The sequence below is a fragment of the Peromyscus maniculatus genome, chromosome 1 (genome assembly GCF_049852395.1).
Source record: "Peromyscus maniculatus bairdii isolate BWxNUB_F1_BW_parent chromosome 1, HU_Pman_BW_mat_3.1, whole genome shotgun sequence".
Classification (NCBI taxonomy): Eukaryota; Metazoa; Chordata; class Mammalia; order Rodentia; family Cricetidae; genus Peromyscus; species Peromyscus maniculatus.
The window spans coordinates 98,268,138-98,282,895 of record NC_134852.1 but is presented as its reverse complement, the minus strand read 5'-3'; the positions used below and the strand labels follow the sequence as shown (position 1 = coordinate 98,282,895).

The window sequence follows — 14,758 nt, the reverse complement described above, 5'->3', positions numbered from 1 at the left end:
TATATTTTATTCTGTAATATTACTTCACTGGTCTAATAATTCCCCAGATCTCTTCTTAAATAGTCTTTCTTCTAATGCAACATTGTATAGTCCATTCTTTGAACTCTCAGCACATTTCTATATCTCTTTTATTCTTTTGTTGACTGGCAGCTCTTTTGAGTGTCTCCCAAAGAATATTTTCACACTAATTTTTTCAGCATATATACATGTATTTTCATTTGCACATAGCTAAAGTAGCACTCTACTAAATTCTAAGTTCCCAAGTTTCCATGGTTCCTGTTCATCAGTGATCAAACTTAATAATATCCACAGTAAATACCACGTTGTGGGTCTTGTTATGAGATATCTTACAAGAGATATATTTTGTTTTTTCCTTGTAGAAAACAAACAAAGTCAGAAGCTATCCACTCTATCACAGTGTTTATGAAACATATGAGTTGGTGGAAAAATTTTATGATCCAACATTTAAATATCACCTCACTGTGGCCCAGGTTCGAGGAGGGCTGGTGTTTGAACTGGCCAATTCTTTAGTGCTTCCCTTTGACTGTCAAGATTATGCTGTAGCTCTGAAAAGGCATGCTGAAAACATCTACAACATTTCAATGAAGCATCCACAAGAGATGAAGAAATATATGGTATCATTTGGTATGTTGCCATTTATCTTTCAAATTCACTTTTGTGTTTCTAATGATTTCTTATCATTGTTTCTATTGCACCAGGTAAGATCTTTTTTAAAACAATATGTTTATAATTACATAGATGTGCTACAACATATAAATACCTCATAAAATTAAAAATTACTTCCTATATTGTTCCCACATCTTTAATTGTACATAAACCGTGCATTTTTTTTCCTTTATAGAAATGGTGCTTTCATATCTTGAAGTGGCTGGTATTAAACATCTGAGCTGGAGTGACTCTCCTGCTTCAGCTCCCTGAGTGCTGAGACTGCAGGCATTGCCACCTTTCCTACTTTAGAAACCATCTTCTTAAAGCTTTTGGTAATTTGGATTTCCATTTCAGATTCACTGTTTTCTGCAGTAAACAATTTTACAGAGATTACATCTGAATTCAACAAGAAACTTCAAGACTTAGACAAAAGCAAGTATGTCAAATATTGTATTATATTTATTTGTATATATTTAATTATATGTTAGATATAATTGAAATAATAGAAATTTACATTTTTGTTGCAGAAATAACTTGGGAAATTCCTTTGTTTTCTGTCTTCACTCTAATATGTCCTGGTCAGGATTTTGTATCATTCATAGATTTTATTTCTTACATGTAATGAAACTAGACCTCAGTGCCTCCTTCTTGCCAGCCTCTTACATAAAACTTACATTGACTCCAACATGCTTTAGTTTCACTTGATCCTTTTTCAATCCCATGCATCATAATCCAACTCGATTCCTTTGTTCTTGGAGTGATCTTCTCTCTACTTGTGCTTGAAGTCATTATGTCCACACACACATGATCATTTTCATCTCCAGTAAAAACATTCAGTTTTAGATGGCAGAGACAAGCAGATGCAGGTAGGCCTGTGGAGGCGGCCCGCGGAGGTAGACACGCCCAGCAGCGGTGGCCAACAGGGACATTCAGGTCCGGTGGCAGCCCACAGAGGTGGACAGGCCCGGCGGGGGAGATAAGAAGACGGAGGTGGACAGGCCGGCAGCGGCTGGCAGGGATGTTCAGGCCCGGCGGCGGCCCACAGAAGTGGACAGGCCACGCGGTGGGGACAGGCGGACGCAGGTGGGTCCACGGCGGTGACCCGCGGAGGTGGACAGGCCCAGTGGCAGCGGCCCACAGGGACATACAGGCCCCAGCGGCAGCCTGCAGAGACATACAGGCCCCGTGGCAGCCTGCAGAGGTGGATGGGCCCGGCAGCAGTGACAAGTGGAGGTAGGTGGGCCCGCGGAGGCAGCCAGCCAGCAGAGACATACAGGCCTGTTGGCAGCCCGCAGAGGCAGACAGACCCAGCGGCAGTTGACAGGGACATACAGGCCCGGCGGCAGAGACAAGCAGATGCAGGTGGGCCTGTGGCGGCAGGCCGCAGGGGTGGACAGGCCCGGGGACAGAGACGGGCAGATGCAGATTGGAACGGGGACGCCCCTAGCCCCAACACCTGGGGAAGAGGCTATCTCCATGGGTCGGAACCAGGGCGAGTCTGGGCACTCCATCTGGGGACAACCCAGGGCCCAACTGCTGATCCTGTGAAACCCAACAACTTGGAGGTGTTGGTGAGACTACCCTGCTCAGCTGAAACCCATCTGGGAGAGGATTCAGATGCCTACAGTTTGAAGTCTGAAGAAACAAGATCAGCTGAGATCATGAACAAAATGTGACCTGGGAACACAGAAGAAGGTGCTACCCAGCCACTAAACCAGATCACCAGAATCATAAGAATATAATTCACTGACTGAAATCAGTTGTCCCTGAAGAAACAGCCCAATAGCACCAATTTAACCAAGAACCCCTACTAAACCAAGACTAAAAATTAGAACAAGAGAGGCACTCTCAGACACAGACACCACCTGCACCGCACAGAGGAAGAGATGAGTAGACGCCAGTGCAAAAATACAGGCAACAACATAGAGACCTATATGGCAACATCAGAACATAGTGATTCTACACCTGCAAGACCTAAACATACCATGACAGAAGAAACAGAAGAAATCAACCCTAAAAATGACTTTAAGAAGATGATAGAGGCCCTTAAAGAAGAAATAAAACATCCCCTCAAAGAGGAAATAAAAACTTTCCTTAAAGAAGAAATGAAAAACTACCTTAAAGAGGAAATAAAAACTTTCCTTAAAGAAGAAATGAAAAACTCTCTTAAAGAGGAAATAAAAACTTCCCTTAAAGAAGAAATGAAAAACTCTCTTAAAAAGGAAATAAAAAACTCCCTTAAAGAAATGGAAGAAAAAATGAACAAAAAATGGGAAGAAATCAAATCAAGCCAAGAAAAAGCAATTAAACAGATGAAAGAAACATTCCAAGATCTGAAAAATGAATTTGAGACAATAAAGAAAACACATGCTGAGGGAATGCTGGAAATAGAAATCCTGACTAAACGGACAGGAACTACAGAAACAAGCATAACCAACCAATTGCAAGAGATGGAACAGAGAATCTCTGACACTGAAGACATGATAGAGAAAATAGATTCGTCAGTCAAAGAAAACACTAAAGACAAAAAAGTCGTAACACAAAACGTCCAGGAAATTTGGGACACCATGAAAAGACCAAACCTAAGAATAATAGGGATAGAAGAAGGAGAAGAATACCAACTCAAAGGCACAGAAAATATATTCAACAAAATCATAGAAAAAAACTTTCCTAACCTAAAGAAAGAAATACCTATGAAGATACAAGAAGCTTACAGAACACCGAATAGGCTGGATCCAAAAATAAAGTCCCCTTGCCACATAATAATCAAAACACTAAACACACAGAACAAAGAAAAAATATTAAGAGCTGCAAAGGAAAAAGACCAAGTAACATATAAAGGCAAACCCATCAGAATAATACCAGACTACTCAATAGAGACTATGAAAGCTAGAAGATCATGGACAAATCTCATGCAGACACTAAGAGACCACGGATGCCAACCCAGACTATTATACCCAGCAAAACTCTCAATCACCATAAGTGGAGTAAACAAAATATTCCAGGATAAAACCAGATTTAATCAATACCTGTCCACAAACCCAGCCCTACAGAAAGCACTAGAAGGGAAAATTCAACCCAAAGAAGCTAAACACATCCATGAAAAATTAAGCAATAGATAATTCCACACCAACATACACCACAGAAGGACAACACAACACAATCACAAAAAATAACAGGAATTAACAATCACTGTTCATTAATATCCATCAATATCAATAGTCTCAACTCACCTATAAAAAGGCATAGGCTAACAGAATGGATAAGAAAACAGAACCCATCCATCTGCTGCATACAAGAAACACACCTTAACTTCAAAGACAGACACTACCTCTGAGTAAAGGGCTGGGAAAAGGCTTTCCAAGCAAATGGACCTAAGAAACAAGCTGGTGTAGCTATCCTAATATCTAGAGAAAAAGGATATTTCAAAAGAGAAGAAGTCTTGTGGCAATGCCTCAGTGGTCCAGGTAACTACTCAGAAATCCGCGACGGAGACTAAGACAGCAGAGACGAAACACATAGATGTGCATACAGGAAATAATAAAGAAAAAGTCAGTAAAGCCAAGAAGAACAAAAGAAAGGTGGATGCTGAAGCCCATCCATCAGATGAGCCTGTGAACGAGGAACCAGTGACAAAAAAAAAAAAGATGGAAAGCAAATCCAAAAATAGTACCGAGGTGCCAAAGGATGACAGCAAGACGGAGGAGACTAAGGGGGACAATAAAAAGCAAAATACTTCCATTAAAAAAGGTGCAAAGAAGAAACCTCAAAAAGGTAAATCAAGTGAGAAGGGCAGCAGACCTGCTCAGGAGACGCAGAAGGAGATAGCTCTGGCAGAGCCTCCTTCCATGGAGCTGGCTCAGGAGGAGGTCTCTTCCAGTCCTGCACTCACTCAGGTGGTGGTCACCCCTACAGGCTTCCTTCTCCCATGGATATTGCTCAGACTGGGCCTGCTCAGATGGAGCTGCCTTCTCCCCTGGAGCTTCCTCAGAGGGAGCTGCGTCCTCCCAAGGAGCCTCCAGGGATGGAGCAGCCTCTTCCCATGGAGCTTACTCAGATGGAACAGCCTCCTCCCATGGAGCCTGATCAGATGGAGCCACCTCCTCCATGGAGCCTGATCAGATGGAGCCACCTCCTCCCATGGAGTCTCAGCGGGGACATTGTCAGAAGAGGCTGCATTGTCCTTTGGACCATGCTCAGGTGGAGGTTGCTCAGACAGGGCCTCCTCACATGGGATCTGTTCAGAAAGAGCCTCCTGCTGTCATGGAGCCACCTCTTCAAGTGAAACCAGTCACCAAAAGGTCTTCTCCTTGAAAAGAGAGTACCAAGGAGAAGTCGGGCATGCGGAGTGAGGTGGTGTGGCAGGAGCAAGTCCTTATTGAAGTTGGCTTGGTGCCTGTTAGAGATAACCAACTTCTGAAGGGAAGCAGGTGTGCACAGGATCTTCCAAAGGGAAACTCAAGAAGAGACGAGACACCTAAGGACCAAGAAATTGGCTCTGATGGGGAAGGAAATAAAATGGCCCCTCTCAAGAAAGTGGGAACAGAGGAAGCTGGCAAGAGTCTAGCTACGCTTGCTGCTCCCAAGGAATCTACCAGTGTCTTATCCTCGGAACAAAACTCAAATGGGTCAGGTGGTGAAACGTTACATGCTAAGTGTCAGACTGGTTCAGCTGAGCTTGGTGAAATGGAAGTGGACACTGAGCAGAACCCAGACAGTGTCCCTGTGAAAGCCTCAGCACCCGAACCGGTGTCACCATTGCCTCCTGTCCCATCACCAACCGTAACGGCCTCGCCTCCTATCACTTTGGCTGAAAACGAGTCACCGGACATTGATGAGGACGAAGGCATCCACAGCCATGATGGAAGTGACCTGAGTGATAATATGTCCGAGGGAAGTGATGATTCTGGGCTGCATGGGGCTCGGCCAGTGCCACAAGAAGCAAGTTCAAAAAGTGGGAAGGAAGGGTTGGCAGTTAAAATAACTGACAGCTGCACCTTTCTTCCAGTGAGTACCTGAACAGGGCTGATGTGAATTATGTACAGTCCAGATTTTAAGAATCATACTTTCTCAGGGATCTCCACAAACTAGTGGGTGTCCTCACTGCCCCTGTGAGACAGCCTCTGTACGGGAGAGGCCTCACGTGACTTTATCCCTGGTGTTCCTCTGGGGACACCTGTGTGAGAAACTGCATGCTCCAGAAACAGCTCTCGTGTCCTTTGGTCAATGCTGGAGTGTGAAATAGCCCAACGTGGGATTTTTCTTACTAGTAGTAAACAAAGGATGATCCCAATCGGGAATCGTGACTTTTTTTTTTTTTGATGATGGTCATGTTCTGTTTTGAAATAACCTCTGTGTATTTCATTTATTTCCTTTTACCTGGCGATCTCTGAGCAGGCTTCAGATTTTGACAGTTGATGAAAGATACAACAAGCATTAATGTGTGGGTGAAAAGCTTGGTGAAATTCTGAGTGAAGTTTTAGTTAAAGTTGGTTGAACTTGGGATTGGCTGGGAGGCCAAAGATTTAAAAAGCAGAAGATTCTCTCAAGACACAAGTTGTGTGATAATAGTGTGTTTTGTGTGTGTGAATGAGAATTTGTAAATGTTGAATTCTAGGCTCTGACAATCATTGTCAGTGCAGATCAAGCTGCAGGTATTTATGTTTTAAAACTTAAATTATAAAGCTAGTTACGTCTTTCTAACAACTAGTTTTAATGTTTATGAGCATATTTTACCTACATTACCTTTTCAGGATGTTGAGAAAGATGCATCACAAGCACAGGCTGGAGGCTGGGGGCTAGATGGTTTTGAGGAAGAGGTCTTGGTGGACTCTTTCATAGAGCAAAGGGAAGCAATGCCTTCTGGGAAATGAGCTAAGTTTTAATCTAGTCTTTAAGATTAGAAGTCAAAAACAAAAATATTAAGGAAATGAAAACCTAATTAATCTTTGAAGTATTGTTATGTGGAATTGAGTGTGACTTTTGAGACCTTTCTTCCAGAAAACAAGGACTTGGTTGTCAGGCCTATATTGGCCTAAACCTTGGTGCCATGTAGTTGTACTTAAATCATTCAGTGGAAAGTGTCTTAGTGATTGGAACTTCTAGTGCAGTTTGGAGTTCTTCCATTTGAAAAATGTGATATTTGCATGGGATTGTTTGAACCTTGTTTTCTAGTCCCTCACCATCACCACCCTCATAGTCTGAAGGTAGATTTTTCTCTTGATAAAGGAACAAAAAAAGTGAATATCTTGTTTGTAAATAGGTATCTAGTAACTAGTGGTAAACTTGAAATGGTAGAATTCTTTAAAGCCTAATTCTAGATAGCCTTAGGAAAATGTATCTTAATTATTTTTGAACCTGTATTCACCTTGTTTTTTCAAATATCTTAAGTTATATTTTCTTTTTCAGAGCTGCTTATTTGGGGCTACTTTTTTTTTTAAATTGAGGCATAATTTATAAAAGGGTATATTGTTTTGATGAGACTTTTTACAACTGTGGCTGGATGACTTTCTTTAGTCTTCCAAGAAGGGCCATTTTACTTTTTTAGAGTTACTTTTTAAAGTCATGAGGTCAACAACTTGGACTACTATGCATGTAAGTGCTAATGCAAATTAAAGCCCAAGTTGACCTCCAGCAGCAGTTCATTCTATGTTGACAGTGAGAGAACACTTTGCCTGTTAGGATACTGTTACTCGTGGACTGAAATGCTGAAGAAACCCCTCCCCCTGTTTTGTTTTTTGCAAAAATCAAGGTATATTCTAGGGTTTCCTGGTTGACCTCAACAGATAAACTGAGATGATAGTCTTAGTTCAGAAATGATCTGAATGTAGATTTACAGTCTACACGTACAGCTGGCTAAGTGAGATCGCTTTCACAGTTCTGCATGTATCCCATCGGCTCCCCATTAGTCACCGAACTCTTAAAACTGGTATTGTAACATTACCACAATGTTTTGCGCCAATTTTATAAACTTTACAGTGCAATATGTGTTCCTTTTCTGAGGCAAACCAAAGGTATATTTCTCAAGGTTCTGCTGCTATCAGCAGCGTTGATGGAGGATTTTTTATACATTTGTAATAGATAGAAATAAACCAGAAAAAAAAGAAGAAAAAAAAGTGGTGGAGGAAAAAGTGAACACTGCAAGAATACTCAAAAGGGCTGAGAGTTGCAAACACCAAGAATGGCTTTGCATAGTAAATGGAATAGAACAGCTCTGAATTATAGCTTACTTTTCCTGGTTTGGTCTGACAGAATGATTGAATGCTTTTGTACAAAAATCAGAGCCTTAAAAACAAGGATTTGGTGAGATTGTAAAATGGTGTGCCACTTTGGCAAAGCAGTTTGGTGGTTGGTCAAAGTGCAAAACATTGTTACTCTGTTACACAACAATTTTACCCTTAGGAATATATCCTCAAATTACTGAAAATGTGCACCTATGAAACATGTACATGAAGGTTTACAGCAGTGTGTTGCTAATAGTAAAAAAGTTAAAACAACTCAAATAGCTATCAAATACTGGAGAGAAATAAAATGTGGCTTATTCATACAATAGAATATTATTAAGACATAAAAATGAATGAGAAACTGACAGATTAAATGACTTTGGTGAACCTTCATAATTTCATTTGTAGATCTTTCCATTTCTAATTTATAAATACATTTGGGGTTATAAATTATAAATGTACTGTCTCCTGTCAACATTGTATAGTTCTATTTGATGATTTCTGTGTCAAACATTATATTGAAATGTTTCCAAGTATTTTCTGTATTAACTGTGAATGAATAGAACAAAATAAATTGCCTGTGATGAAAAAAAAAAAAACAAAAAACATTCAGTTTATCCAGAACAATAAATACTGTGAAGTTATTATTTTTAGGAGTGCTGAACAAATGGGAATAATTATGTGTAAAACCAAAACCATAAACAGAATTTGACAAATTTTACAAAATTCACTGGTTAATTCTAAAATTCTAAACTTCACTAAACTGATCCTTAATTTCTGACATAGAGTTATAACCGGTAAAATGTTCAGGATTGCTCTGAAGTTAAATTTATTATAAAAGCATTTACAAGAGTGAAGGACTATTATATGCTACTCTTGTTAAAAGTAATATAAAATGAAAATCTAGATAAATTCGTGGATGAAACAACTATTTATTAAAACTATAATGTTTACTAATTATATCGTGATGTAATTAGAATACCATATTTCATAATTAGTCATTGAATTATTTGGGGGTTGGTGGTAGATTTTTAATTGCATTGATTCATTTTTATTAACAATAATAACTTCCTATATTAACCCTATAATCTCTCTTGAGAATGTGAACACTGTAAGAATGTTTGCTACATTATATTTGAATACTAATAAAAATGTAAAGTAAGGGTTATATACTTGACAAATATATCTTTAATAATAAGAGTTTTATTGTCACTTATTCAATATTTTTAATTTTCATAAATGTAATAGATATTAATATCTTTTCATATTTCAATGTTTATATTAAATCTGAGAGTAGATTGTTAGGATCTGTAAAGTGAAAAAAACTGACATTAATTATAATCCCAGGATTATTAATTCTCATTTCCCTGTGCATTAAAGTTAGTATCATTTTTTTTTTCGAGACAGGGTTTCTCTGTGTAGCTTTGCGCCTTTCCTGGGACTCACTTGATAGTCCAGGCTGGCCTCGAACTCACAGAGATCCACCTGGCTCTGCCTCCCGAGTGCTGGGATTAAAGGCGTGCGCCACCACCGCCCGGCCATATTATCATGTTTTACCACTAACACATTACTGTTTTATTGTTAATGTTTTATTTGAATAGTATTTCATGGGATTTCTGAAATATGAGGATTATGTATGCTGATATATTTTTTTAATTTATTACTTTTTTGAGATAATAATACAATTATATCATTTCTACCTTCTCATTGCTCTCTCCAATCTATTCATACCCTTCTTTTTTCTTTTTGAATTTGTGACCTCATTTTCTAATAATTGTTGTTACAATATTCCTAAATACATAAATACAACCTGCTCAGTCTGTATAATGTTACTGATATTCTTAATTTAGATGTTACAATGATTTAAAATGCATGTGAGTTTGATTTTACTGCATACTTATAGTTTATCAGGTGGTGTTCATAACTTCATGGAGATACAGCTTTATTAATTTCTTTTTTAGCCCTATATCACTGAGAATTATGAATGACCAGCTGATGTATCTGGAACGTGCCTTCATTGATCCTTTAGGGTTACCAGGCAGGCCTTTCTACAGGTGAGAAAAAAATTATTCTATAGTCTAATATCACATTGTGTAAAAAATACCATAGTTTATTTAATTTTATTATTTAAAATATTTTAGTGAGGTAAAATTTTGTTACTGCTGTAACAAAACCTTTAAATTTCACTGTACACAGAATTAGGTTCGATAAAGAATGTTTGTTTCAAACATAAATACTTGGTTCTTCATCCCAGTCTCATTCAGCACTCTAAGTACCATGTCCCCTTGTCCCTTATCACTGGCTTCCTTCATTCCTGTAATGTCCTTTCTGTTTTTCACATGTCTTTAAGGAGTTCTAAGACCCACAATTAAAGCAAATGTAACTTATCCTTCTGTATATGGCTTATTTTGCATAATATGATGATTTCTAATTACATCCATTTTTCTAGCAAAAGCATAATTCCATTCCTCTTGGTAACTGAATAAAACCCCATTGTTTTTCACACACACACACACACACACACACACACACACACACACACACACTCACACGAGTGTTTATACCACTTTCTTTTCTATTAATCATTGATAGGTCTCTAGGCTGGTCCTATGACTCGGTTTTAATGAACAGTGATACAATAAGCACTGGTATGCATTTATCTCTGTCATAGGTGGAGAGTCCTTCAGGCATACACCCAGAAGTGTGTTATCTGATTCATATGGTAGTTTTATTTGTAGTTTTCTTGAGGTAATTTCATATTTATCCCTATAGTAATTTGACTAGGCACACCCCAACCATTACTGTATAAATGTTCCCATTTCCCTACATCCTTATCAGCATTTGTTCTTGTTTGTTAATTACTGGGGAGAGCTGGAATATCAAGGTGGTTTTTATTTCAATTTCCCTGATAATTAGTGTGGTAAACACCTTTTAACATGGTTATTGGAGAGTTATGCTTCATCTTTTGAGAACAGTGTGTTTATTTCATTTACCAATTTATTAACTGAGTTGTTTAGGGTCTGGGTGTTTAATGAGTGTATTCTTTAAATATTCTAGAAATCAATCCTCTCTTAGGTGTTTAACTACAAAAGATTTCCTTCAATTTCATTGATATTCCCTTCATTTGGTTGTACTCTGTTGTAAAAAAAAAAACCTTTAAATTTTCCTTAAGACATATTAGTCAGTTCTTGGCATTATTTATTAGCATTTGGAATTCTTTTCAGATATCCTTGTCTATACCTACACTTTGAAATGTTTTCCCTATATTATATCATTATTAGGGTTTTAGGTCTTACATTATGGTCTTTGCTCCATTATGAAATGGAGCAAATAATTATGATTATTATTTCTACTCAGAATCATTTTGAACTGTTGGAGACTGTGATGGTTAGTGTTATAGTCAACTTGATGAGATTTAGAATGACCTAAGAGACAAACCTCTAGGTGTGAGGTTGTTTACAGATATGTTTAACCAATTTGGGAACGCACACACTTAATGTAGGTGGCATCATAACACGATGTAAGGTCTGGATGGAATAAATAAAGACTGTAATTGGATAATCAGCATTCATCTCTCTGCTGCCTGAGTGGATACAATATGCTCAGCTACCCTATACTTCTGCTGTCATGTCTCCTATAGTGATATTTTATTTGTGCTGAAATATGGTGATATTTTATTGGTATGTTAATAAATAAAGTTTGCCTGGAGACCAGAGGTCATAGCCAGCTATAAACAAAAGTCAGACAGTGGTAGCACACACCCTTAATCCAATCATATGGCAGGCAGAGTCTCTGTGTGTTCAAGGACACACTAGGGAACAGCCAAATGTGGTGACACACGCTTTTAATCCCAGTACCAACAAAACAATAAAAAGTGACACTAATGCATACGAGGCTGGCTATAAGCACGATGTCATGATGTGTTTATCAGGGAGTATGATGCAAACATCATACTTACTGGCAATGTGCATGGAGACTAATTATTTTATGACTTTTGTTCTCAGATCACTTTTCTCCTCTGAGGACACTGTTATCAACATTATACAGTTTATTTTTAGTAATTAAAGAAAATAGTAAGTTACCTTTTTAAATAATAAACATAGTTTATACTAGCTATCCTTACTCTTATTTGTATAGCTCTGAAACACCTTGAGTTATTCATTAAAAGTAAAAATTATGTGTATTAATGTGCCTGGAGATCATAGCATTTTAAGTTCAGGAAACAACTGAATAATTCAAGTAACAAAATAAGGAGTATGCAACTTGAATATAGTGCCTTATTTTTCTTATATATTGTTTGTGCACTGAATGGACAGAAATCTGTTTTATCAACAGGCATATCATCTATGCTCCAAGCAGCCACAACAAATATGCAGGAGAGTCATTCCCAGGGATTTATGATGCCCTTTTTGATATTGATAGCAAAGTGGATCCTTCCAAGGCCTGGAGAGAAGTGAAGAGACAGATTTCTATTGCAGCCTTCACAGTGCAAGCTGCAGCAGAGACTTTGAGAGAAGTAGCCTAAGGGTACTTCAGGGAATCCATTTTGGGTAGGGATGATATTATTGGGAGGACCTGCATAGAAAAATAAATGTTTGGTATTTTATGATTATGGGTAATAGCTGTATGTATGTATGTGCACATATATATATATATATATATATATATATATATATATATATATATATATACATATATATTTCCTTTTAGTTTTCTTTGTTTTGATTTTTCCTTGTGGTTCAAAAAAAGAAAAATGGATAAATATTTTATATTTTAATTTTAGAATATCTTTCTGAAATTTGAAATTCAATTAAGTATTAACACCAAGGTGAACAGTGTAATATAGCAAACATTTACCTGACATTATCAGATAGTTATCAGAAATCTAACCCTGTCATTTCAATGTAAACAAGCATCATTTTATTATGGAATGCACTTGGGACAGTACACAAAACTGCTCCATCCAGAGGCTTAGATGCTACCCAACCACATACTAGCTGACAGACTAGCTGATGATTTCTGATCTATTCATAGTTCTAGTAAACCTTATCACTCTGTATTATAAAGCATGATTAGTTATACTTAATAAAATTTTATTAAAATTATGTACAGCATACATGTATAATTAATAATTAATTAACATCTGTAATCTCAGTAATCATATCAAGAAAGAACTTTATGCACTTCGGAATAATTGTGTCTTCTCTGTCAAAAGTAATCACAGTCTTGAATTTTATGTTCATCATTTCCTTATTTTTACACAAAATTCACCAAACATGGTTGCATTCATTATATGACTAAATATATTTAATATATATGTTTATATTAAAACCATACATTTGTATTTTGCAGTGCTCATCTTTTCTGTTTGCCTTTGAGTTATTCCTGTAGTTTATCAGATTTTCTTGGGACACCGCACTGCCTTGAGTAAATTTCACATTTATCAGTAAGGGTTGAAGAAAAGAAAGCAATCACATAGTTATTTGAACAAGCAGAGACATCAGAAAAAATGACAAGTTATATAAGCACTGATATTTTGAATCAATGCCATGGGAAAAGTAATGAGAATTTTAGATGTCTATAGAAGCTATAAGAAATGGTCACTATACTGACATTCTCTATGTTCCCATATTATCATCACCTTCCTACACATCCAACTTCATGCATATTCTCTCTCTCAAAAAATAGAAACAAATTCCAAAACTAAAAATCAAAACAATGAAAAACACAATAAGACAAAAGTTTCAAATTGTGTCAGCATGCAAAAGACCTGCACATGTTCAAGGTGAACAAATCCCAGAAGGGGAAAGGGGAAATGAACACAAAGACCCACCTCTAACAAAGGAGGTATTTGCAATTGATACCTCCTGGGAAAGGGAAAATTAGTTTTCCCAAATACAATGTCAACCACACTCTGGGGCAGGCTCCAGGCCCAAGAGTAGTTGACCAAAATAATCAGTTCCATGATTTTTGTTTGTTTATTTTGATTTTAATTATTTTTCTCATTTAAGGCAGTTCTAAGAGGTAAGGTCACACCATTAATTATCTATATTAAAAAATAGGAGAGAGCTCATACTAGTAACTTAACAGCACATCTGAAAATTCTAGAACAAAAAGAAGAAATCACACACAAAAGAAGTAGATGGTAAGAAATAAACTTGGGGATAAATTTAACAAAATAAAATAATACAAAGAATCAATGAAACAAGCAGTTGGGTTTTTATTTTGAGGAAATCAATAAGTTCTCATTCAAATTAACCAAAAGGCAGAGAGAGAGAGAGAGAGAGAGAGAGAGAGAGAGAGAGAGAGAGAGAGAGAATATACATATTAGCAAAATTAGAAAAGACATTGAGGAAATCCAGAGAATCACATGGACATAATTTAAAATCCTGTACTCTATGTAACTGGCAAATCTAAAAGAAATGGATCGTTTCCTTGATACATACCACTTACCAAAGTTAAATCAGGATCAGATAAGCAATTTAAGCATACCCATAACCCCTAGTGAATTGGAAGCAGACATTAAAAGCATAAAAAGCCAAATTAGTCCAGGGCTAAGTGGTTTTATTCTACCAGGTTTTTTTTTTTTTTTTTTTGGTTTTTCGAGACAGGGTTTCTCTGTAGTTTTGCGCCTTTCCTGGAACTCACTTGGTAGCCCAGGCTGGCCTCGAACTCACAGAGATCCGCCTGGCTCTGCCTCCCGAGTGCTGGGATTAAAGGCGTGCGCCACCACCGCCCGGCTCTACCAGGTTTTAAAGAAGACATTCTGAAGATATTCACCAAATGAGGACACAAAATAGAAAAAGAAGGACCATTACTCAATTTGTTTTACAAAGACCACTGTTACCCAGACATGGAAACCACAT

The 14,758-nt window shown here is 37.5% G+C and overlaps 1 protein-coding gene across 4 annotated transcripts in view; it reads left to right on the top strand.

Moving 5' to 3' along the window:
- Folh1 (folate hydrolase 1) overlaps positions 1-14,758 on the top strand; it is a 69,846-nt gene that overhangs the window by 43,399 nt on the left and 11,689 nt on the right. The window contains exons 11-14 of one of the 4 annotated variants that reach the window (XM_076546660.1): positions 381-645; positions 1,024-1,105; positions 9,854-9,946; positions 12,228-12,549. In XM_076546660.1, the coding sequence (XP_076402775.1) occupies positions 381-645; positions 1,024-1,105; positions 9,854-9,946; positions 12,228-12,417 (630 nt within the window). In that variant the 3' untranslated portion in view covers positions 12,418-12,549. The other 3 variants (XM_006995721.4, XM_076546651.1, XM_076546655.1) reach the window with 3 other exon arrangements.